At 42.9% G+C, this 27,285-nt stretch overlaps 1 protein-coding gene across 3 annotated transcripts in view; it reads right to left on the bottom strand.

Moving 5' to 3' along the window:
* The window catches only part of RIMS1 (regulating synaptic membrane exocytosis 1), a 354,476-nt gene extending 327,453 nt beyond the window's left edge, over window positions 1-27,023 (bottom strand). For all 3 annotated transcript variants that reach the window (XM_075087080.1, XM_075087081.1, XM_075087082.1), the window contains exon 1: window positions 26,443-27,023. In XM_075087080.1, coding sequence (XP_074943181.1) covers window positions 26,443-26,606 — 164 coding nt within the window. In that variant the 5' untranslated portion in view covers window positions 26,607-27,023. The remainder of the gene's footprint in view (window positions 1-26,442) is intronic.
* Window positions 27,024-27,285: the final 262 nt, after the last annotated feature.

Here is a 27,285-nt window from a genome sequence, read left to right as displayed (position 1 = left end):
CCCATAAATTGCCAGTAAGGAGTGATCAAGACCCTCACCTGTGATGTGACATACCTTGCTTCAAAAAACTTTTTTTTAATTCAAATTTGCATTATTCACGAAAGACTCTTAGCCATCAGGATCCAGAGTATTTCCATATATTCTCTCCACAGTGATGCAGCTGATATAAAGATACTGAACTACTTACTAACTCAGTGTATTTGAAATTACCAAATTGCCTTCTCAGCTCACTAGTTACAGCACATGCTTAGGAACTTCACTGGGTAGGATCCACTTCCTAAGCCAATGAATATAATTAAATAAGCAGAATGATTTTTGGGATTTGTTCTTTGGCTTTTGTTGTGGGTTTTTTGTTTTGTTTTGTTTTTCCAGAGGGGAAAATAAGGGAGAACTTTCTTACTAAGCACAATTTTGAAACATACCATTTTTGGTCACTGTATAACCCAATATTTTTTTTCCACTTTGGGGCTACATCTCAAAAAATAGTAATCAGCACATGCACAGCAGTACTGACCAGAGAGGATGTCTTACTCCTTTTAGTCTACATGGACTTCATAACGCAGCAGGGCAAACATTAAGAAGCATTCAGCTTGCTTTCAGTTGCCAACAGAAATTTCCTGATTTCACACAGATCTGGCGTGCTGGATGATCACTGGCACTAAGTTCTTGAAAAAATGAAGACAAGAAAAGGATAGCCATACCTATGTGTTTGTAAAGCACAGCTCTATGCTTTATAGCTCTCACCTGCAATTTAGCATGACGATAGCTGCATCAAAGCTAAAGCAAATGGTTAGGTTCCATATTACCATGCCAGTAGCAGCAGAGGTATTCAATACATTCAACATTTCAAATCTTTCAGAAACACTGCATTTGCACTGAAGTCAACAGGGATAGTGCCTATTGATGTCAGCAGGGCAAGGATTTCACCATGAGTCTCTCTATGGGGAGTATCATACTAAACACACCACACTCTTCATATTTCTCATGCGATATTACAAGGTAAACTTCCACCATTTATTCAAGATTAGAATTTTCAGAGAAAGGAATCAGTTAATAAATTAAATCCAAGAGAAAGTCTTTTAAAACAAGCCTAAACAAATATCACCTCTTATTAATGTGTTGTGTTTCCTTCCTTCCACAACACCATGTTCCATGAGATCTTGAGTAATTTCAGGCTCCATCAATTTTCATTAAAGTGGAAGACTTGAGGATCTCCATATATGTTGCTATGCACATCAGAAGGATAAGCTTAACCCTTCAGCTCTGTCTGCAATCCATTCCTATACCATTGACAAGTTAGCTGCAGTACAGTGATATTTTAACTTAAGATAAAACTCTATTATAATCATCTTGATTTAAAAATAACTGACATTTACTTGTAGGTATTTGAAGTCATTTTTTAATTCTCAAAGTTACACTAATGCAGATGACCACTCACAATGTTTGAGTGGATTTCTTTGGAAAGTTTCAGTGAAAAACTTTAAAACTCTTCTCTTGCTTGTTTGAATACACAGTGCATAAGAAAACCACTTCTTAGCAGCTACTCACAGGGCGATATGTTATTATATGTACACCAGGGCATACAGGTATTACAGAGATGGCTTAAATCATTATTATTTACATCATCTTCACTTGTGAAGAGAACAACTTCCTTCCTAGGGAAAGAGCTAGGTCCTGATATACCAAATCGTAAACAAGCAATCCTACAGAAAACTTACTTGCCTAAATGATTCCAATGACTCACCTGTACCCAGGGAACATGGGGACGTCACTGCTTCCATCTTGTAAGCAAGGCACTCAGCAACACACCACCACAGAGAATTCCCTCCTCAAAATCTGCATCCTCAAATTCCTTCCTCATGCAATACCTTTGCAGTGGTTACTCCCTAATTCTTGCAGCTTATTGTAAATAAGCCTGCATTCCCTACCCCTGCTGTTATATTGACTTACTAGCTATGGAGAAGCAGTACACCCTATGCTGACTGGTTTCACCCTAGGTTCCCTTCTGCCTTTACATAAGACTGTCTTCAGTTTAAATTAAAAAAAAAAAGTAAAAAAGAAAGAATTTAGTTGAGAAGATTTAAAACTACACAGTTCAAAACAGCTTTTGTTTTCTCTGTAACTTCTAACTAACTTGAATATAACTATGAAGGTGTTTGCCTAGGTGTTTAGCTCTCCGTAGAACTCCAACATGTATCCTGGTTGCTACAGCAATAACACAGGGGTTCATAGCAACATGTCATTAAGTGTCTTGAGTCCAATCGGTGTTTTGAAAGACACAGCTCTCTTTATCCTAACCACATTCCCTAGGAGGCAGGTCTGGGAAGTGAATGCAGTCACTTCCGATGACCCAGTCTGGGATAGTGTACCTTAGAGACTTCAAGGATCTTTCCTTCCCAAGTCATGTCTAATTGACCATTGCATGTAAAGTCTACCTAAATACACAAGATTATTTCTAGAACTGTGTATCAGGGCTCTTCTTCCCCTCTCAATTTTCCTCTGTCAAACAGACATTGTTGGGACTAATTCCACTAAATTATTAAAATATACATTATTTACAGGCATACTGTGTTCATTTTGTGTAAAATTCAGGATTGAAAAAAACAGTCCAACTTCAAAGTTAAAAGAGTAGATTTTAAAAAGCTCAGACTGCCCTAGAGAATGGGAATATCCAACTATATCCAACCTCCCCTTTATAACAAAGAATATAAATTGGTTGAGAGGCACTGCAGCCACCGAGCCTTAACTGTCAATTCCCCACCACTGAAAAAGTTCATGGGTCTGTTACCAGCTATAGGTTACTCCAACATATGTTCCCCAGGAAAAAAAAAAGCCATTTTGGGTCCTGTTCTGAGCACAGCTTGGCCAAACATAAGGATCTGATCTAAACAAATCTGTCATGTTACCCTGACATGACTTTTCAAAACTATTTCTAAGCTTTTTGGTTTTTATCTTCATTAAAGATAACGAATTCCACATTTGTTTCGCTAGAAACAAAATACTTTTTAGCATCTTTGGAAAGGGGCTGTCTTGGGGAATACAAAGACACAGCTGTTTCATTTGCACACAGTTAAAGCAGGAAAAGGCATGCTATTAAAATGTGTATGGTGGTACATGAGCAGCTACTTGCCTCAGCCAAAGGTGGGGTGTGAACAGAGTAAGGATGGGAGTCTCACGAACAAGCTTTCTCGGTCTCTAATGGACTTTTCCTCAGAGGAGCTGGGACTATAAGAACACAAGCTGTCAGGACCTGACGTGTACTGAGGTCTTGGAGAAGAGAGGACACGAAGTTTTAAGTGAAGAGAAGAGAATGGGGAAGAAGAACGAGAGCGCAGAGCGGACACAGAACAGAAGATGACGTTAGAGGACAGACGGGAAGCAAGAGCGCAGCACGGTTTATATCTGTGCCAGAAACCACTAAGAATACAATGCTGCTAGCTATAAAATCATATATAATTCATATATATTATATATGCGCACACATACACTTAGAAAAAAAGCTTTATAAGACATTTAAACAATACATAAAGTTTTCCCCAACCCCCTGTTCCCTCAGCCGTGGGTTACCAAGATATACTACTGAAGCAAGCTTCCACCTCAAACACATTCACTTCAAACCAGCAGCAGCAAGTGCCCTCCTTGCTGCGCCTTCTGGACTTAAAGAAACTGAACACTCCTATGCATATTTTGTATGCCTGCCTAAAGGAAAATTTGGTGCTGAATTAGAAAGCAGGGGGAACTTCTGAACAAATAGCACACAAAAACAGAGCAAATTGTGAAGGACCCTCACAAGAGGCCACCTAGCACTTCTTAAAATGCCGTATTTTTATATAAATCTTAAACATAAAATAGCCCCATGTAAGAATAGCTCCTGTCCAGATTTTTCTTTTTAAAAAGCCCAAACTGTTCCCATTTCCATAATATTCTTCATCCCCTCACTACCACATCAACCAGTCTTATCTCTGCCTCTTACGCTTGTAAAAATGTATGCAAACAGTAATGGAACAAGTGACTAGGAGATTACAAAATCCAATTTTCCTGCTCCGAGTACAAATTTCCAATACAGCAAAACACCCACCTATGCTATCTTACTCACTGCAGGAAACCCCACGTGTTAGCTGCTACAAAATGTATTTAAAAAGACAAACTTGCACCTCGAAACACATTTACACAAACCTACAACACCATATACCATATACCATTCAAGACTAGGAGATCAATAATTACAATCATAAGGTTCTGCTCTACCACCACACTGTGCTTTAAAATAAATAAATAAAATGAAATAAATTTCTAGTATTATCTAATGTTTCAGATATTATAGTTCTACTGAAATCTCTGCACTTACTAAGCCATCAACACATCACATATACCCAATGCTTCATTTTCACTGCAGAATAAAACAAGAGGGAAAAGGAAAGTGTGAGCGGCATAAATCAACTGGAGGCAATAATGAAGGACTAAAGGCCATCAGAACTCACCAGGTCCTGTAAAAGTCCATTGCCAGAGTCACGAACTGGTGCCTTTCTCACAGCTGAAATATTTCGCCTAAGAAACACTTCTATTACTCTTTCATGTCTTTTTCTTTTCTTCTGGGCATTAATTTCTCTGGGAATTGCCAAATAACCCCTTCTAAAAGCTAACACAGTTCTGGGGCTCATTTCGGGAGCTCTGAGGAATTCAAGTTTTTTAACCTATAAAATGAGACCGTTAGCCACAAGCTGCCATTATTGTCAAAATACCATCAATATAAATATATATATACACACACACTTTCTCAGCAGAGTGCAACTTAATGTAAATTTGCTAATTAGCAGCATGCCCTTCCCCCCCAGGTTAAACAGGAAAATAAATGAAGAAAATCCCTTGGCATGTGCAGAACATGCACGTGGTATATTAAGATTATCACTGGCTAAGAGGAAAGAATTTTTGCAGGAGCCACTCGTTAAACTACTGAAAGCATATTACTCATTAGGACCTGTGCCCTCTTAAAGCAGACACTAATTTTCCAGTAGTATCCTGCACTTCAGGGCACAGAGGAGTGGCACTGCTATACTTGGAAAGAAAATTATATTTTGGAGTTTGCACATTATTATACACTAAACCAAGGTTTATGGTGTCTAATTAAGGGCCAAATAAGGTCTAGAAAGTAGTGAAACTTCATTCTAATACAATTTGAATTCTACTTTAGCAAGAATATGATTTAAATACAGCTTTATATTAAGTAGCAAGGCCCACAGAAAAAGAATATTAAAAAATCAGAAGATCCCTTTGAAGAACTATTTTAGTTTTCCTTTATAAGCAGACAAAAAAGATTTTCATATTGAATGCCTCATGAAGAAGTGTGCCCTTGGTTTCAAGCTTTTAATGAACTAAAAACAATAGAGAAAATTAACAGAAGATGTAAATAGGATTTTTAAAATCTCTTTTGTTAAAGTTGGAGCTGCGTTTATTCTTAGTGTTATCTGCAGATCCTATTCTGGCTAAAAAAAAAAAGATATTAAAATCAACTCTTTTCTGTATATTGATTACATTTGTTTATAAAAAAGTCTGATGAAAAGGGTTTGTAATAACTCCCTTCAACATTTTTAAAATGTTTTAAAAATTTAATGGTATCCCAAAAAATATAAAAACATGTGCTTAGAGAGAGGATTTTGGAAGGGAGACTGGAATAAAGGACTCGTATATCAGAAGAACTATACTATGTATTGCTAGCGTGGGCTGCTGTGTGTTGGTAAACTCTATTCCAATATTATTTGCATATGTACTTTAAGGTCCTCAATACGTTTTCCTAGCTGCAGGGGTTTTTGATCTTTTTTCCACTGAGGTTAGCAGTACAGCCATTTATTAGAGAACGGCCACCTTGACCGGCATGGAGAACAGCTTTTCCAACGTGGTTTTTCTGAAGGCAGATCCCCCAAAGGCAAGTTCATGATCATTCAACCAGCACAAGAGGGATTTCCATTCAAAAAATCAGCAGGTATTTCCACTTTTTCTTAACAATTGGGACTTGACTGACATTATAAATATGAGTTAGAGGAAAAGAAAATTTTGTGCCATACAGTAGTAAGCTTGCATAATTACTTAAGAAACAAAACCTTACTTTTAGAGCAATAATAGGCTGAGCCTGCCTTGTTTAAACAATGCAAAGGTGGCCAAAGAGTAATGCATGGTTTACAGCTCTGATATTAGCCATTGTTTGCCTCCATCTTTTGTAATGAAATAAGACCGGGTGATGTTTGAACATCTTATTCACTCCCATCTTCTCCTGGAGTCCATTTTTATGCAAATAGAGCTTTGTTAAATATGCTCCCTGTTCATGCAGTGAACAATGTTTCCTGTCATCAAACACCAAAGCATGAAATCTCAACACACGAAGCAATTCTGGTCATTAAGTGTTTCAAATCTGTATGTGGTCACAAATAACTTCACAACGTGCAGGGAGAACACACATCAAATCCACAACACAGGATCTGTGCCTCTTCATTAAAACAGCATTTGGATACGTCACCGAGCTGCAAAGCCAACTTTGGACAGAAAAAGCAAGCGGAGCGATTCAAGGCTATTCTCGGCAGTATGTTTTGGTAAATGACAAAGTTGTGCCTATGTAGAAGATGCGTTGCCTAACTGAGTTAACCACATGAAATGTCCAAGGTTAAAAGCAGCAAACATGAACCTTTCTCATGAGCACAAAGTGCTGAACTTGCTGTTGAACTACCATTGTAAAAGAGGGATTCCTTGTACTGTGTATCTATACAATGGATTTATATCTTTCTTTGCCAAAATGATTTGTATTCATATCTGATTCTTAGGAAATTATCACCTTGAACAAAGGATGAGGCTTCAATACCCAGGAGGCAGCAGTCCTTACAGAAGAACCCCAAACACAGTTCCAATTTTGGTCCAGAGAGTGAAGTCAGACCCAGCTGCAGACATCAACAAAGCCAGATCCTGTCCCAAACAGGCAGCCTAAAGCTGGTTATTTGGATTTACTATTATTGCTTTGTCTTACTGCACTGTGCCCTGAGACCTCTGCTGAGACCACAGAGATTCTCGGGAGGAAAGCCTAGAGACCATCCCAACACACAGGAAAGGAGTGTCACCAAGACAAGAAACTACCTGAAGAAAGAAGATGGGACAACTGAAGGGAAGAGAAAAGCATTATCTCAATTTAACAAATGCAGACCTGAGGTACAAGCAGGCTCCAACTTCTCCAGAGTGGCAGCACACACAGGTTAATCGTATCTCAAGTCTCTGTCCAATAACTTAACATCCAGACTGATTATTTCCTAAAGTGAAATCCAGAAGTACAAACCTCAGAGCAGCACTAGAAGAACAGTGACAAATTTTCTGGATGACAATGACTGATAATTGCTTCTGACACTTGTTACAGGCTACCAGAGGTCTTCCAGCTACAGTTACACTCAGCATCAAGGTAACACAGTGCACCTTTGAAGAAAGTCAGATACACTGTAATTTCTAGCAAACAAGCAGCTGAATTAGCAAATTTCCATCACAGTTAGCACTTCTGGCAAGTCCCTACCCTCAGAGTTCACCCAAAAGCACTGAGGACTTGGGAACTGAATCATTAAGTTGTCTTAAAGTGATCCCTCCAGAACTGCTGGATCCCAGCATGTGCTCTGGGTATTGCCTATCAGTTGTGATTAGACAACTCAATATCACGGGCTGGTAGCTTTCAGGTATGTCACATTCATTTAAAAGAAAGGGAAAAATTATATTTTCAGAAGAATAGTATCATTAATCACCCTGCTTTTGCAATGGATGACCACTAAGATATGTGAGTATATATCACAGCACCACTCCCATATCCTGACTTCTTGAAATTCCAAATTTCAAAATTAGCAGACACATGCTGGTACAGAAGCAAGATATCACTGATAAACCAAGTAGATGATGGTGAAATTTTGTTTCTATCAAGAGTGCTTATTCTGTAATTTTGGGGAAGAAATACAAAACTATCAGTCCCAAGCTACAACATATATCTGATTTGAAATACCTGTGTCTTTCCTTAGTACAACCCCCAGGATATCCTAGCACACTCAAACTTCTTCCCCAGCAGACCTACGTATTTATGTGTCTCTGCCTCTCCCTCACTTTTTTTTTTTTTGGCTAATGATTATCACACATTCAAGAGCGCTTTTTTTTTTTGGGGGGGGGAGCTGCTGCCTCTTTGTATGCACACTTGTGGTCAGCAGCAGTCTGTGAACAATAAGATTTGCTTGTGTAGCTGTGAAGACATGAACACATGTATTGCAGTTTCAGATTTCATTGTGCATCCCTCATCAAGCACACTGGAGCAGGCACCTGTTCCATATTAAAGCCCGCATCCTTCTATCCTTAAGGCGATCCAAAACAGCACAAACTTAAGTTTAGTACAAGATTGTCTGCTGCAGTCACCTCTCCCAAATCTAGCACTGATACCCTTCTTTGCCTCTTTGTATGGCCTCAAGCTGTGTCAGGGGAGGTTTAGATTGGATATTAGGAAAAATTTTTTTACTGAAGGAGTGGTCAGGCATTGGAACAGGCTGCCCAGAGAGGTGGTGGAGTCACCATCCCTGGAGGTATTCAAAAAATGTGTAGATGTGGCACTTCAGGACACGATTTAGGAGACACGGTAGTGTTGGGTTGATGGTTGGACTTGATCCTAGAGGTCTTTTCCAACTCTAACGATTCTACAATTCAAATCCACCTTCTGGCTGCCAAGATACAGGATGACACTACTGCTTATCTGTTTCTCATCACAGTTTGAAAAACTTGTTACTTTCTCCAACATCTAGAAAAGAAAGAGCTAAACCGGCCCAGGAGAGTCAAGGTTTAGTTCTGTGTTAACCACAGTATTACTGTGTGACAATCTTTAATTGTGAAAATAGGGTTCATGCTGTAGCCAAATGGGGCCTTCTACATTGAGAAAAAAGGGCAATAAAGAGCGGGAAATACTCCTCTTCCCCTTTTCAGCTGTTTCAGAGGATGCAGGACCATACGGTGCAGGACCAAGGCAGACACTTCTATGCCACCTCTACAGGATCAGGATATAGGTGCTGTTTCCTCTCTCCCCTCCCTTTCCATTGTGGCACTGAGGAAAATGCAGAGAGGATGTTCCAGGTGACGGGATGAGTGCAAGAAGCGGCCAAGCAGACCCCTGATACCAAGGAGCGCAGAGGGTAGAGTAAGATTGCCTACCATCGTGTTTGCTCATCCCAAATGACACTGTGCAGCCTATGAGATTATGCACCTATGTGGCTCACCTTAAATACTAGAGCAAAGGTTTCTAATGCTGTCTCCCATACTACTATATAGAATATGCATATGCACACACACACAGATACCAGGGAGACCTCTACGCACTGCCTGGGGACCGAAGAGTTATCCCTATCCACAAGAGAGTGGTACTGGGGAAAAACTACAGAAAAGTACCAGGAAGATTTCCCAGCCAAGAGCAGATGCTACTTCAGCAAAGCAGGGCCTTTACACATTCAGAGCACTTTCTACGGTTTTGATTAAGGTCTCTGCTGTACAGTCATCTCTTTGCCCCAGTTGTTCTTCCTTCTCACCTGCCCAGTCTTTTAGCTGTACTTGCACCCTCGCCTCAAACTTCAACATCCTGTACTCCCTCTTCTTTCCATTCAGCTGATTCCTTTTAGCTCCATTCTTCACCCACCCAAAAAGCAGAGATGCCACCTTTAATTAAAAGCAGAAACACACAAACATGCACCATTCCCTGAGGCAGCGAGCCTGCACAGATTAATATGCACATATACAGAACTTCCAATATGTCAGGCTGGAGATGACAAGGCTGGACAGACGCAGGGGACGTGGCACCCTGCCTATAAACCTTGAGACTAACAGAACGTTTAGTGCTGCCTTACAGCTGATCTACTTGTGCTCTTTATACCTCATCTCCCTTTTGCCTGCTTACTCTGTTAGGAAGGTAAAATCCTGGTGTGGGGCCTTTCCACAACCCTCTATAATACAGCTCCTGTGACAGCAGGGGCCTTTTCCTAACCAGAGAAAGCACTCCTCTTATAAGTAGTAAGATTAAAGCAAATTCTAAATATTCAAAACCACAAAGGCCCCAAAATTCTGAGACTGAGTTAACATGGCAAATTATTTTGAAAAATAATGTGGATTACTACTATCAGGTTTAGGTACTCTAAGATGTTTCCAAGTCCTCTGCTACAAACAAGGAGGAAACCTAGCCACCCTCTTGTTAAACCAGACCAGCTCTCTTACATGGATCTACCTTTCAATGGGAAGCCAAAGAGTAGTTAGGTAATACTATAAAATGCTAATTTTCTGGGAACGTTGAATTCAAATGCACCAAGGTGTCCAGTTCCTTCTTCAGTCAAGCTAACCCATGTTTCCGGATGCTCTCACTGCACCATCCGAGCCTGCCCAAATCCGGGAAAGCAGCTCTGCCAAGCCCCAAGGATCTGAACCTCATGACTCAGACCCCTCTCTTCACAGTCATGAGGCTGGCTCACACCCTGAGCATCTCCGAACCTTTGTATTTTCTACTTGCCCTCTAATTTATTTATTTTCACACTGAAAATAAATGTTCACCTCCTCCTGATTTGTGTGCTTAACCATCTCCAGTTCAAACCCAAAGTGAAACAGACACATAAATACACAAGTCCCAGGTCTGCTACCAATGGATCCATCACTTTTCATTACCCAGTTCTCAGTGTGCAGAAGTGCTATTTTATGCTTGTTCTGTACTAGACGAATAGGCAGCTGCATCACTCACAGCCTACTTCCAGGCTCCCATCCCAGCTAATTCCAGCCTTCCCCTCACATCTCTCTCCTGTCATATATTTCTCCTCTGATCGCCGCAGACCCGCCTATATTCCCTGTAAGTCCAACTTTTTGTGCTTTAAGGGACATGTACCTTCTTAGTTTCCCACACATGTGCAACATGCTTTCCCCTTTCCTGCTGCCCCTCACAAGGCCATAGCCTGCACTCTCATCTTCTCTCCTCATTTTTTTCTCTCCCACGGCAACTAAGCAACCATAGCTTTTCTAGCGAATAGCCTTGCCAGCGCAGTGCAAAATGCTGACTATTTTGCAGTCTTTTCTCATTAATCTGGTGGTTACCTTGTGAGGACATTTAAAACACCTTAGCTAGCATGAGACTCAGTATTAACACAGTAAAATAAAATAAGGATTTTATCAAACAAAGTATCTCAGTTTCACTAGTGGCAGCTTAATGATAATTCACATACAAAAGGTACTGCTTCTCATGTGGAGGGAAACGTGCTCTTACCTCAACCACCATAATATTATTTGAGAAATGAGAGATCCCCAAAGGAAAGTCGGCGACCTCAAAAATCCCACAGGACGGATCTGGAGAAAGTGGCAGACTGTTGCACAGGTCTGAAAACAAAATCAGACCCGTCAACTGAGCTGAAACTTTTGCCATTGCTGTCTGTGTCCAGCAATGAAACCCAGATGGTCCAGGGACTGCTTCCAGCTGAGGAAATACCCACTCATGATGGGCTCGAGGGAGCTTCAGGCCAGTCAGCCACAGAAACCTCCGCCTGCTCCCCAGCTCCCTCCACTCCCTGCTTCCCACTGCTGCAAAACCTGGTTTCAAGTATCAACCAGCTTCCCACCCTTTCCTCCCCCCTCCTCTGGGGGACAGATGAAGACAAAAAGGGTTACCACTGGACACCTCAAATAGTAGCAGGCACCTGCGTTTAGACAATTAAATCCCCTCCTGGGAGACACAAGCATGGCTTCTGTGCTGTCACCACACCTCCAGGGATAGCGCAGACATACCCTCAGCCACAACTGGACAGTGCTTTGTATCTCTGAACACCGACCACAGTTCATCCTCTTAGCAAGATTTTATGAGCTGAGCATGACATTTGCACTGAACAACACTGCAATTTCCTCACAGTTTTTCAGGAAGCTCACCTTAAACAGAAATGCAATTTAATATGCATAGAACGGCTCTTTAACTCAACTTGATTTGTTGAGGATTTTATCAAGAGCATGATTATAATGCCTGGAATGAGGAAAAAGAAAAAACTGCATGTGTTCCTAAAATATTACAGATTGAACTCTGACGTACTAGATATATTGTATGTAATAGGTAGGATGTATATGTAATATATATCAGTGTAACCATGATGATTTAAACATCTGGAAGGTAAGTAAAGTTGAAAGCTGTAATGAAAAATATGTTATGAGATAAAGACACTCGCACCTTCATAAATTGGTTTAGAACTCAACTGGGGAGGACTACAGTATTACAGGGCATAATTTGAACTGCCTTCTAGTGAACAGACAGTAGTAGTACTTTTCAGGTTTACAAAAGTGTAACAAAACATATATTGGGAACTAATAAAAACTAGGAGGCTGATAGCCCTGGGATGCAGCTCTCTGAAGGACAAACATCTTGATATCAAATAAGAAGGGCACAACTTCACAATATTAAAAACTGCAGACTGCTAGATTCAGACAAACTGTGGTAACACAGCAAAAAAAGCTCTCCCATATTCTCAGTGGCATCAGCTTTAGCCTGGAGGAAAAACTACTTTTCCTTTTCCTTCAGGGAAAACACTTTTAATTTTCTTGTTCATTCAGTACTTGGCCTCTGACAAAGGAGTCAAAAGGGTGGCAGTTACCGAAGTCACTTATTGATTTTCTTGGTTTATTTATGAATGCCAGACATGCAAGGACCTGTCTTCAAAATTTAACACCTGGTATTTTACACCATTAAGTAAATTACCAGGAAGATCAGTTCCTTTCCACCTCTGCAACTTTCACATAATGAACGAGCTGCCCTCGCAGAGAGTTTATCAAATTTTAGCTTTCATAGAAAGCTCTAAAATTTAGGGGCCTTCTAGTAAAGCTGTGTGTGTCTTCTTTCATTCAGGAAGGCTTTCTTCTGTAGTCTCAGTTGACCTCCATTCTTCTACCAGTACACATGAAGGAAACTGCTTTAAGCTGAAATATATGCAATAGGAAGCAGAGGGAAAAGTAAAAAGGCACAGTATGAGATCAACGGGACAGTCTTCAAGGGTAATCCCATGTACAATATGTTGCAGTAATCCAACACAAGGTGACAGAAATCATGAATCACTCTGACAAGGTCTTGACTCCAGAGAAATATGGCAAACACTTAAATGTAGACAGAAAAAAAGCATACTTGACCATAAATTCTGCAAGGAGAGAGCTGAAAGCATTGCCAAACTGCAAACGCTGTAAAAAATAAGAGGACAAACCCCCTCAATAATAGGAAGCACTACTGTTGCTGTTGTTCTCAAAATTCTTCCCTCATATTAACTTCATTAATTTTATTTTACCTCGAGGAAACCTCAGCTTTTTTACTTTTGATCCCATACACGATAAATACCAGGAAAGAAAGGATCAGATCACCTTTGTTGAATGAAAGAGAGCGCACTGTCTCATCTACCACGTAACTAGAATTCCCCAGCTCCTTTTCCACATGGGCCACTTAAACCTGTTCAAAGGGATAAGCTTAGAACTTGAAACATCCCCACCAGAAAAAGGGATGTTACAGGTGAACAAAACTGTAAGCTCACTGCTGATTCACTGAACTGGTCAGTCCAGTCCAAACAGTTCCTGGTGAAAGTTGTTTCACGGTGAGTGCTCTAATTGTTTGAAAGCAATTTTGTTACAGGACGGTGTTTTGCTTTAAGCTAACGTAGTTTTTTAAAAAAAAAAGCTAAATAAATTATGAAGACATTTTGCTTGTCAATGAGAGAGCTTTTAAATATGAAAACTACAATCAATATCAAATCATCTAAAAACACAAAATACAAGAATCATAATATGCAAGTGAGGTTCTATATTTCTAGAATAGATTTCTCATTAAAAAATCAATATCTAATTTTGCTCTGAAATATAAGAAAAATTTACTGTGCTTTTAATCTCAAAGGAATTTACACACTCTTTACATGTACACTATCAGAATCAATTCATATAACTGCAATCTCCACCTCTGAGTGAATACAGTTCCTTTCTATGAGTATATTGAAAAACACGGGGTTTTTTTAGAAAACAAAGGAAAACAAAGTACACAATTAAGGGTGCAGGAAATTAGGGGCACACAAAACAGAAAGTAATTTTTAAAAATACAGATACACTTTTGAACAGTGATTAGTGGGATTTTTTTCCAGAAATGTAGGTAGCTATGTCTTAGTTTCACTTTCCTGAAGTTTATTTTCTCCATAAAGCCTGGGGAGTAACTGAACAGTTACTAAACGCATTTGAGAAAAATGTGCTTCTTTCTGCAAAATACAAGACTTACAGGGACGTACCCCATCTAAACAGACTCAACAACATGTAAGTCTTACTCCAGTTAACAGATGTGCTGCCAGTGACAACTGTTCCAAGGCAGAGACTCACTGAAGTTAATCAAACTCAGCACAGGCACAAGCACAAACCAATACAGTGGTTTTCTAGTCCATGGCAGCAACTTGTTCAGCTGTGTCACCTGTCATGACATGACTGCAGGCAAAATTGTTCCCAGTTTTCAGCTCCTAATCAAATTTCACCAACGCACTCTGCATATTTCAAGCAATGCTAAGCAACATAATGTCGCAATTAAAGTCCATAAAACAACCTGTACATATTTCCGTACAGCCTGGTTCCAGATCCTTAGGCACAGGCACACATACACATACAAAATCTCTTCTGATTCTCATCCATAAAGTGCAAACCCATTACCCTGATACTTTGCAGGTGGCATCCAGGGCCAAAATCAATAGAGTTAAACTAGTATGATCTAGAGTTCTCATAAATTCTCTCCTTTCTTCTCAACTGCCTAGCCTCATGCACCATGCACTCCATCAACCAGCTGCCTTCTTGTTCTACATCTACAGCTAAAAACACATAGCCGGAGAACACTAAACTGTATAGCTGAAGTTCGTCATGCAATGTCAAAGTTTTTGCAATAAATAACAGTACCAAGGAGACTTATCACCTAAAGGAACCAAAATACTCGTAGATTGTTCATGCCCTTTTACCACTCAAGCTTTCAGATTATGTTTTCATCTACATCAGTGCAATTTCATTTAATCAGTACAAAATTTAGCCTCCTGATGTCAAATGTCAAAATTATTCTAAAGTTCATACCACAAATATGCAAAAGTGCAATGTTTTTATTTTGAAATAACTTCATATGAAAGGCTAACTAAAAACCTAGAGAACAGTGAATATAAATGAAGAATGACTGCTCTCCTAGTACATACAAGTGCTAAAGAAATTGTGCAAAGAAAATATATTAGAAAGCTCCGACAGCTACTATGTCTGGTTGCGTGTAGGTCTTGATGTTTTTTCCAAGACCAATGGAATCATCAAAAGGAAACAGTTATACTAACAAATCATGGCTTGAAACACAAGTCAACATATTCAACCATCCAGTTCCAAAATGGCCTTTTGGTACATAAACTGCTTCATTGTAATTTCTTTCAAAAGTCCCATCACTAATCATTCGCTCTGCAGAATACTTTCACATGATTAATACATACTGATACAAATAGCCTCTAGTTAAATCTTTGGATTGTTTGGATAGTATAGTACTGTAGGTTTGCTAAATATCTGGAAAGAAAACAATGTATCAATATAAACATTACAAAATCCTAGTTTATTGATATGATTTTTGAAGCCTCCACAGTATATTTAAAGACTTTAGAATTAATATATATTTTACAAAAATGTAGACGAAATCTTTATGAGCAGTGGCTACAAAATGTGTAATGCTTGCTAGGCTCATAGGCTAAACAAGGTTTGTAAAAAAAAAAATGTATCTTTTATTAGACCTGCTAGTATAAGATGTAGACAGACTTCTGGATACACAATTCCTTTGTCTGATCAATTCAAAATAAGTAGTATTGGTAACCAAGAGAAATACTTGAGAAGACACTTCACACTTTGGTCATTCAAGCATGTGAAGACTTCCATTAGCAATTCTCAGAACAAACAGAGCGCTCTGTTTCTTGCTAGAAGAGTAGTAGATTTTTTTCTCTGCAATATAATAGTACTTACACTAAAATAGCTTGATTGGGCTGTGTTGCATTCATGAGCAATGTCCTAATAAATTTCACATAATGAAGTTTAAAAAAATAATTCTCAGTTAAGGACCTTAAAGTAAGTAACGGTCTTTTGATGCAAGGCATTTAAACCCCCATTCTAACTAGAACTTGGTGGTCATCTAAAGCCCAAAATACAGAGAAAATTATTCTTTGGTTACACCCCAGCTCCTCAAAATTTGAAACAGTTAATTTGCTATACACCCACCACTGTCATCATTAAACAGTGGAGCTCTGTCTGCTAGGGTCACTCCTGATCAAAAAGCAATTCTCAGGGCATACACTCATCTTCAGTGATTCCAAGAGAGCTTAACACAGGAAAGATAGACCAAAAAAATCAGGAGATTTCAAAACACTACAAATTTTTACTGCAGATATCTGAAAAAAACATACAGAGACAGACACACTCCCCTATCTTCAATAGTATTAACAATGCTTATCATAAGCAAAAGTGCACAAAAGTCCTGACACTGAAAATAAGACACACCTTATGTGAACAAACTCAGAAATGAGTGCCAAAATAGATGTTCTAATTCAATCTAGAACTGTCTGGAAACAGCTATTCATCATGCCGTGTCTCTTCATGCCTCTGAAGTGGCGAGTGTATGAATGCTTTTGTGTGTGTCATTATTCTGAAAATTGCAACTAGCTTTTCTTGCCTCTGTAACAGTGCCAAAAAATATATTTGGAACATGGCTTTCTTGTTTAAAACTCTCTCTGGACTTAAGTATCTGAAATGCAATCAAATTTTGAGGATGATTACTTCAGTTACAAATACAAAGAATTACAATGCTATCCTATCATGTTGTGCAAATTATCTTACCCAAGTAACTATTAAAGCAAACTGATAGTGGTAGTCTTTTCTGCTGTTTGTTGTGAGAACCAAAAATAACTCTGACTAACATTTACTGCCTATATTCCAAAACTAGGCAACACCATAAACATTGCATAATATTTTACCATACCTGTGAGGTATAAAAGAAGGGATAAAACAATCGTAACTCTTGACAGATGCAGAGATCTGATAAGCTATCTGCATCCTTACAGATCTAATAGATGGACCTGACTGGGGTAAAATCACACAGCGCTGATGAGGTGTAAATCATTCCAGTAACGGTAAATTATATGCAACTATTTCCAAAAAGCAGAATGAAACCACTCTGTTTGTAACTGATCACATAAGATTTTCGTATATGTTTTATCACCACTGGGAATTAGAGTCAAACTGTAGGCACTCAAGCTTTTTCCCCCAAAACGCAATTGCATGCCAGCATCTATTAATTAAAACTGGTAGGCCCAGGGGAGAAGACAAATACAGCAGGCACCAGTGGGTAGTGCAAAGAAGGTAAAATTGGCTAGAAATTAGAACTGGCTCTAACTATAGGCAACCAAAAACAAAATCTTGATTTTGTCATTTTCCACCTTTGATAGCAACTGCATCCCAACAAGCCTGAATACAAGGGAAGCAGTATTTTTAAATAGCCTTTTCTTAAGGTATTAGGTTCAAGTCTTAAAATGCTTAGTAACGGCCTGATGAAGGAAGCACACTACATCTTTGTTAGTTACTTTCCTGTATCCAAGGATGCAAAAAATTCTTCATATGAGCCTTCAGAAATAAAAGGGCATTGACAAGACTGACAATTTCAAATCTCTCTTAATGTTGTTCTCCCTCTGCTATTTTTCAGAAAAACAACCAACAGGAGGTACCCCTCCCCCTCTAGAGAAGAGGTCTCTTCTGCATAATTCCTTTTAAGATCTGGGTTTATAACAATCCCATACTTTGAGAAGTTCCTGCCCAAAGATCATGTTCTTTCACCCAGTCTTTTTCTTCACTCTTCTGCTGGACACAGATAATGGCCATGAACTTGTAGGCTCACAGATTTCTGAGTGAGAAAGTATTAGTGCAACGTCAGACAAAGCCAGGCATGAAGCTCTGGAGGCTTCTTGTATCAAGTGGAGAATCACGTGGGAAGACACATGCACAGAAATAACGCCCTGTGCATTTCAATAAAACCACTGCAACTGGGGCCAGAAAAGAGCTCTGAACAGAAGCCTGCACTTCAGACCTTCCAAAATGTCAACATAAGCCAATCTGAAGCCCAAGACTAGAATATGGTAGGGATGTTTACTACTGCCTGTCATCCCCTGTCACCTCCCACTCTTCTATATATAGCTTTTGAGGAAATTCCTATGAATCTACTATTGTCTGCTGACAGTCTCCGGCCTTGGTGGTGAGAGAGCCCCCCAGTAGAACAGTCAATGACTGCCTCATAAATGCCTTACTGCATGACTGTGTGCACTTCTGAATACATTTTGCCTGTATATAGTAGTCTCCTTGGACTACTCAGTCCACCTTCCTGCTTAAAAATCAATTCTCTGAAGTTCCCTGAAAGTCATTAAAACCCCCCTTGCAATTCTGAGGTCACCATAGTTGTCTCTGATTAGCACATCTTTCTAGCCACATCTGCCCTCTCAGAGTGGTGAAAACTTGAAGTTTCAAATGCTGTTAAATTCTTTCTGATTCTTCCATTGGCCAAAAGGCAACAATAGTTTCTGCACTGTTCAATTCCCTCTCTTCCTCCCTGAGTGAGAGTCTTTGACAGTAAACAGAAAGGGGCTGGAAGCAGTGACCAGAAGCAATCCTCCCCCTCAATGATTCAGACTGAGTTGAGAACACATTAGATACTGGTCTCCCTCGTAAGCTTTCAAACATTCAACAAAGGGACATGTGAAGTCCTGCACGAGGAGAGGACTAATCCCGTGCACCACTACATGCTGGGGGCCAACCAGCTGGAATGAAGCTCTGCAGAAAAGCAGCTGTAGATTCCTGATCAACACCTAGTTGAGCATGAGCCAGCAACATGCCTTTGCAGCAAAGGCAGCCAACACCATCCTGGGCTGCATTGGAAAAGCATTACCAGCAGATTGAGAGAGGTGATATTTCCTCTCTGTCTCAGTGCTGGTGAAGCCACATCTGGATGCTAAGTCTAGTTCTGGGCTTCTTAGTACAAGAAAGACATGGACATACTGGAGCAAGTAGAGCAAAGAGCCACAAAGACGGTTAAGGGACTGGAGCACGTCACATGAAGAAAGGCTGAAAGAGTCAGCACTGTTCAGCCTGGAGAAGAGAAGGCTCACGGGGATCTTAATGTGTATAGATCCCCAGTGGGGAGGAGTCAAGAGGACAGAGCCAAACTCTCCTCAGAGGTGCCCAGTGACAGGACCAGAGGCAATGGACACAAACTGAAACACAGGAGGTACCATCTGAACATCAGGAAACACTTTTTACTGTGAGGGTGGCTAAACACTGGAAAAGGTTGTCCAGCAAGGTTGTGGAGTCTCTGTCCTTGGAGATACTCAAAAGTCACCTGCACACAGTCTCGGGCTACCAGCTGTAGGTGGCCCTGCTCTGAGCAGGCGGCTGGACTAGACAATCTCCAGACTCCTGCCCACAACCACAACCTAAACCACAACCATTATGTGATTCCGTGAAAATGCAGTCCTCCAGGAGTAAAATCATTTCACCATGGATTTGTACACTCAAATGTCTGGATCAGAGTTGGCACTGCCAGGAAGAAGCATAAAGTAATATTCAGCCAGTCTGTCTGGGTGATTCCAGAGGCTTAAACTACCCATGCACACAGTAAGCAACCTGCATTCTGCTCCCTGCTCCATCACAGAGCCTGAAACATGGTGCTTCCAAACCCCCGCAAATACAAAGAAAGAAATAAACATTTCAAGCAGCTGAATTGAGGGCATCCTCCATTCCTCCTATTCCACTGCACCGGAAGTGAGATCCGTGGGACCAAAGAAAGAATAAGCAAGAGGGAGTCTGACTCAGAGGAGGAAGTCTTGGTAGTGTTTATCTATTTTATCCCTTAATTCCTCAATGCCAAATGCACTACCATTTCCCAGAACTCCCACTTCCTCTTTTGTCTTCTCAGTGGGATTAAAGATAGGCTTTAGATCCTTCATCCTAAAGACAGGATAAAGGCAGACTTCCTCGCGATGGCCCCTTGACTCTTGCTTTTATTTCTGCAAAGTGGCCCAGTTACAACAGAAGGGATGAAGAATGATCCTACCTCTCCCTTCCCTACTGTTTATAGAAGGGCAATTATCATCAGGGGATTTACAGCATTCAGGCTAAGAAGGTCTTGGAACCCTACTCCCTCATTTTGCCCATAAGTACTATACAAAATAAGGGTGGCAGCAGCCGCCACTGTGTTTTGAGCACTATTCAATGTTTTCTGACAATGTTAGGTGTGGTCCAAGTGTTAGAAATAGAGAGGAAAACAAATTGTCTCTAGGAAACTGGTTAAGAGCACATGCCTCCTGGCCAAGCTGTTAATCTTCAGAATTACACAGCTAGTAGTTGAGGTTGGAAAATTCCAGGTGCAGATAGGAAACAAAACAGGGGTTGTCTTGAGATCTCTGAAACAGAGATTCTCACCAAATTCAAGTGACTTCAGGGTTTAGCAGTCCTGAAAAGTAAGTAGCTCCAATACCCTTGTTGATTTTAGAGACCTGAATTCTGCTAAAATCAAGTTTGTGCACACTAGATGGTCAAAATAGGGTGTTAGGACCAAGTTCTTCGTAATTATTAACTGCCACTCCCATCACAAGTCTTGAAATAACTCTCTTAAGATCTTGGAAGGTTTCAAGTACCTGCTAGCCTCTAATGAACCTATTCTATCAGAGTTACAAAACAACAAAGAACCTATGTCTCTTAAGTTTCCTACTATTGCCACTACCTTGGCAAACAACCTCTTTCACAGTCTTGTGAAATCCCATCAGAAGGGCAGTAAGAGCTTTTATCCCCACCTAAATTTGCTCCAGAAAATTACTGCCATGGTAGCTAGGAACCTTCATCTAATTTCTGACCAAAATTTGTCTAAGGTTGATTTACAGCTGTTCTGCCTTTGATAAGCTACTGTTCCACCAGGGGTGGACAAAAGTACTTTGGCTGTCCCAATGTATGGTCCTGTTGGGCTGTGAGAGTCTACCGCAGAACAGAACTGGAACTCAACCAGCTGCGTTCACAGCTGCCATGGCTTGCACGTAGTACTTAACTAACCCAGCAAAATAAGGCACACAAGCAAACTTCAGCTTACGTACATATACATATAAATATATATAGTTCTGTGATTTGCCTATGACTGAAATTTGCTGTATATTAGGCAGGGTTGTTTCACTTCAAGGCACCTTATACCCACAAACAATACAGTTATCTCAGGCTATCTAGTGTTTAAAAGTTTAAAGTGTACGTTCCAACTATTTTTCCTTTAAAACTGTTCCCCTGCCCCGTTTTTGCAAACGATGGTTTGTTTCTCTCTTCAGCCACCTTGAAAACTTTCCCTCTCACACTTCCTCACAATTTGTTAGTCACATCAGAGCCACCTGTAGGGCAACATCTGGACTTCAGGCTAGACACATCAGCCACTCAACATGAACCTCTTCCCTTTCAGCTACAGGAGTATTTACTATGTAAAGCGGGAAAAATGCCTCCAATGTTAATTAGTCTGCAGCGGAGGCCATGGCACATTCTACTACTGTCCTACACAAACATTTATTCATACAGGAGCAGCAGAAGCTTGGGTCTGTAAGGCCAACCTCCAATTAAAAGAGTTGCTAGAGACTAGTCTTCAGAGATACCTGCAGAATCCGGCACAGTCAGTGTGAAATGGGGAAACAAGAATGGATGGGAGTTCAGTCTACCATGGTAAAGCCCCACCTTCTCAACAGACTGCTCTCCATGCTGCTGGGAAATGTCTGGCAGGCAGGAAGGTGAAGCTCTCCCAACCACAGAGGAACAAAAAGGCAAAGCTCTCAAGCCCTGAGACGAGATCGTTCAGCACGGAGGGAGGAAGACCAGCTTCCTACTCCCAGACCTCTCGGCACTTTAAACTTCTCTGACTCCTTAAAAAAAAGGCTACATTAACAGCCCTGGGTAACCAGAAGCATGCAGCATGAGAGCAAGACAGCTCCTCTGCAAGGGGAACTCTTCCTGTTGGGCTTGACGTTGAGTTAGGCTCCTGGGCCCATAAACTTTTCATTCTTCTCTGTATGGGGAGCTAAAATGTTTCCACCAAGTGATAATGTAATGGCACTTGTCCAGGACACAGTTTCTTCAGGCTGGTAAGTGTACTGGGCTTAGGTAACTACTTCCTAACCACCAGGCCATCACACCTAAGGTAGCTGGAAGCGGTAACACTGCCTGTCCCCTACATGTTAGGAAAGCGGCCATCGCTGTGACAACAGCACTCTGAGTTCAGCACTGAGCATCAATACACATTAGACAGATACTGTATTAGCATCAGGTCTTTCAGAGGACTTAAACATATGACTGTGTAGTTTGTGACTCCCAAACAGGCTTAGGCAAAAGGCACACAGCAAGCAACTCAGCAGCCAAGGCACTCACATGCTCTGGTCCTATATGCGCGGGACACACAGGAACACCCAGCTTCCAGGTGCACCATTACAGAAAGATTTCATGTACTGACTCAAGGTGCCTCAGTTTCTACTTAGTGCCAGGTAAGCATCAAAGTGCTTATGTGGATTTGAGCCTTCAGTGCCATACACCAGGCTGGGACTGCACTTAATTGCACAAAGGCATGGATATGCTCCCAAGAGTACCTAGTGACACGGCCCCTATTACAGCAGGAATGCAAAACCTGTCTTTGGGTGCAAAGGCAATTTCAAGACAATTAACTGAATTAAAGTGTTCCTCATGCCAAGGTACACCTGTTCATAAAAAAAAAAGGCAGTTAGAGGAACCTTCACAAAAGCCCCAACTCCTCAACACACTGCTCCAGGTCATAGGATAGCAGAACATTTCCCTTCCACAAACACCAACACAGTAGTTTGAAATCTGATGTTGGAAGGGTAGGGGAGGACAAGGTCTCTGCCACTGATCAGGTGTACCTAGAAAAAGAAAGTCACACTGACCAGTACAAGTTGCATGCCTTTAATCTAAGCGTGCGACAAGCCTCGTTAGCCCCAGACTGCTGAAGGAAACTCGGTGGGCCAACGAACTACAGGTAGGGAAAGTTCCTGGAAAGAGACAAGCAGGTGGTTTCAAACCAAAGCATGCATTTATGCCTTTCTCCAGAGGAAGCAGAGAAAGCATGGCATTGTCCATAGTCCTGCTCCCTGTAACAGTGCCCTGCTCCCAGGCTGGCACACTGCAGTATGTGCTGATGTCAGCATGAACTGGCAGCGAGGTTTTACAAGAAGGCTTTTAGCTCCGAGTCAGAAACAGGGCTCAGGAAGAGAGAGAGGTACAGACCCAAGGGAGAGGGACACAGCCTTTTTACCCATGACCCTAGTCTCTTTCATTCCTCCTGAAATGCATACAGTCTACACACAGGAACACCTCAAATTTGCCTAGGTCCACAATTTTGTGATCATCATGTCGAGAATACAGTAGTTTAACCAATAATTTTCCCTGCGTTTTTTTGCCATGAGGAGTACTGTAAAGTGAAATTACAAGTACCATTTTAAAATCTTCCATTGCTATTGGGACATCCAGAACAGGAGAGAAATGCTGCACTCTTTTTAGCCCTCATGATTCATGAGACAGCACGCATCCAGCCTCCGATCCATCCAGGATTGAAGGTAGCCTAGTTTGCAACACAGATCAACTTCACTTCCAGGTGACATTACAGATTTGCATGTGGGTGTTACAGACAGAAACAATTCTCTGCAGGTGGTTTTAAATGAAAACTGGTGGCTTTTTTGCTGAGAAATTTGGAGAATCAGAAAAACTTTTACTGAAGATAACAGGAAGAGATGGTGACAATATATGATTTTTGTAATATAGCTGTGTCATCCGGGTAACACCATTGTATATTTCTAACAAACCTCTACAAAATTATGGAACTAAATTCTTGTCTCAAAATCCAATCTTAGAAGGGTTACTCTCTGGAAAGATGTGTCTAACTCTTGTCCCGAAAAGGAAGTAAGTGCTCTGTGTACAGAAAAGGCAAATGGTCTCAGAAAATCCAGTGGCTCTAAGAGTCGAATCATAATCCATATGAAAACTATTTGCTGTGACCTAATATTTTAAAACCAATGATGTAGCTAAAGTGAGTAAAAAGGTTTGTAAGTTTCCCAACATATTTTCTATTAATTTCTGGCTCTTTATTCAAAGAAAAAATCTATTTAAAAAATCACAATTTCTCAGACCAATGGAGAGCCTAGACTGTTATTCCCATGAATTGACAGAGCTGTTGCAAGGAAATAAACTTTTAACTTTGGGCATCACAAGCCTCTGAAGATAATATAAAGTTATTTCAAGCTGAATTCACACAGCACAATTTTTGACCTCTTCTAAAAATTGTATTTAAAGTATCCTAAATTCATTTAGTAAAACTGCTGAAGACTGGCATAATCTCACGGAAAAGGAAGCATCAGTCCAGAATTCAGAAATGCCAATGCAAAAGAAAAGCAGAATTAAAAAAAGGGGGGGGGCACAAGAGAAAGGAGGAAAATTTATCCTCTATCACACATTAACAAGAACAGGGCTGAGAAATTACCATCTCTACCAACAAAAGTTTATTCTTGCAGTGACTGTAAGATTTATAGTATTGCTCTACAACATCATCACAGAACCAGTAATCTTCTTCACCGAATAAAAGCTAAATATTTATAGGGAAGTAGTCATGCTGGAAGACAAGGAATAGGAGAAGGATAAATGTAGTTTAGAGCCTTTGAGCTACTCCTTTATTTAATTTTCTTCTGATAAATAGAAACTGAGGAGGGATCCTTCATTTACATTGCCTCACATTGACTAATACAATGCAGCTTCACAAAACATTTCTCGTTTCAACCAGCCCCCCCTCCAAGACTAGCCACACCCCAAGCATAGTGAACAGCAAGAGCAAACTGAACTCTTCATCTCGGGCTGAGATCCAAACACCACGCTCGCAGCCTGAGACCCTCTCCCTGGCAATACGCAATGCTAGCAGCTGGGCCTCGGTCCCCGCCGCTGCGATCACCTCCGGTAGCCCCTGTAAAAATCCAGAGCCAGGCACCACCGGGAAGGGACAGAGACAGCAATATACCGAAACGCTGTCCCAGCCCCACCACGCGCAGCGTGCGGGGCCGAAGCCGGGAGCCCGCGGGGGGTTTGGTCCCCGCATCGGTCAGAGAAAGCCGCGGGGAACAGCTGGCACCCGCATCGTCCCAGTGGGTATTTCTGATGCTGCCAAAAGAAACACCCAGATCGCATCGCACCTTCGGGACACCCCTTCCAAGCACAGGTGTACGTAACCAGCAGACAGTGAGATAAGGATACACCTCCCATGGCAGGGAGGGTCCGGGTAACGTCAGAGGTTTGCACGTATTCCAGTCACCTCTCCTACCGTTTTCCCCCCTTCCCGAGCGAACAGGCCTGACGGGTAGTCAGGAGAAACCCTGATTCTCCTCCACAGGCCACAGCTTCAATCTGTTTATTCTCATCACTCGCAGCAGGCAATTTAGTAATGTTACGTTTGAAGCCTCCTATTGACGGAGGAGGATAGAAAATGTGGTCACATGCGCTGTTTGACAAGGATGGGGGAAGAGGATGAGAGAGAGAGAGGTTCAAAAGAGGCTGTGGGGACCCGGTTTCCAAACATGGCACCTACCCACGCCCCGCGCTCCCTCCCGCACCCCTCCCCGTGCCGCCGGCAGCGGGATCAACCCGCTCCCCCTCCGTCCCGCCAGCACGCACGCACGCACGCTTCCCCCCGTAACGAGCCGTGCGACTAATTGCGTGTATTTCCTAATTACGAACGCCCCGCTGTCCCCGCAGCGGCGAGGTGCCCTGCCGGGAGCGGGCGGGCCGGGGGGGCGGTCGGGGGCAGCCGCCTCAGCCCCGCGGCGGGCGGTGGCGGAGGCCGAGCCAGGCGGGGGCAGCACGGCGGCCGCGGAGCCTCCCGCACGCAGGGAAACCCCACCCAGCGGCCCCTCCTGACAGAGGCGGGGTTTTGGGGACCCCACAGGAATCCCACCTCGCCCCTCACCCCCATGGCGGGGTTTCCGCCCACCCCTCCGCCGCTGGTTCCCTCGGGGCGAGGAGGGCCGCCGTCCCGCTCCGTCCCGCCGTGCCGGGCTCCCCCAGCAGCTCTGCCTCGGGAGGAGCTGCCCGGGGTACGGGGAGGGGGACGGACGGACGGACGGGGAAGAGGAAGTTATGGGTCGGGAGCGGAGCGGGAGCGGGGCTCCGCATCGCCAGCCCCGCTGAGGGGTCCCTGCGGGGCGGCCCGCCGAGCCCGGGCGTCGGGCACCGACCGGCTCCCGCTGTGGCGGCGCCCGCTCCCGCCCGCCGGCGATCGGCGCATGAATGAGTGCCTGAATGAATGAATGACTGGCGTCTGCTTACTTGAGCATGGCCTCTTCTTTCTCTTCCTCTTCTTTCTGCCGGTCCATCACTGCCATGATAATGTTCCTCTCCTCCTCTGTCAGGTGGCTCAGGTCGGGCAGCTCCTGCATCGGGGGGGGCACCGTGGGCGGGCGAGGGCCGCGGGGCCCCACAGAAGAAGACATTTTCTTTCCGCCTCTCCCTTACACCTTCTACCTTTGCACGGCAAACCAAGCCAGCCTCTCCTCCGCCCCCTTCACAGTGTAGTCCTCCGAGCAGCAGCAGCCGGCAGCTCTCTGGCAGCAGCGGAGGAGGCGGAGACCCAGCCTTTCATGGTTGCTTGCATCCACCCCGGCCCGGCTGCTGCTGCTGCCGCTTGCTCCCTTTGTTTCCGCGGCTTCAGGGAGCTCGGGGGCTGCCGTGCCGCCGCCCGCAGCCCATCCTCCCGGCGGTGGGCGTGCGTGGCGGGGGTGCAGTGGCGCGGAGGGCTCCCGACCGCCGCTGGCGGGCTGCGTGCGGGAGCGGGGACGGGGGGGCGGTGCGCACCGCGGGCCGGCCGGGAAGGGCGGGTGCTGCTGCCACCGCCGAAATGCTCCGCCGCTGCGAGCCTGGCGCTGGGAGGAGTGAGGGACGGGGGGGGGGGAGGAGTTCGGTGCCGGTGAGGCGGAGTCCGAGGTCCGAGGCGCAGCGCTGCTGCCGCGCGGGCGGCAGCGCTGCCTGCCCCTGCTGCTGGCCCTGCCCTGCCCTGCCCCTGGCGGGGACCCTCCCGCCGCCGCCCCTCTCCCTCGCCCCGCGGTCCCACGGTCACGGCGTTGACCCCGGCCCTGCCGCCCTCCTCGCGTCCTCCTTGAGGTTTCCGCACGG

This window comes from Phalacrocorax aristotelis, chromosome 3 (genome assembly GCF_949628215.1).
Source record: "Phalacrocorax aristotelis chromosome 3, bGulAri2.1, whole genome shotgun sequence".
Lineage (NCBI taxonomy): Eukaryota > Metazoa > Chordata > Aves > Suliformes > Phalacrocoracidae > Phalacrocorax > Phalacrocorax aristotelis.
This window is presented reverse-complemented; position numbering and strand designations above follow the sequence as displayed.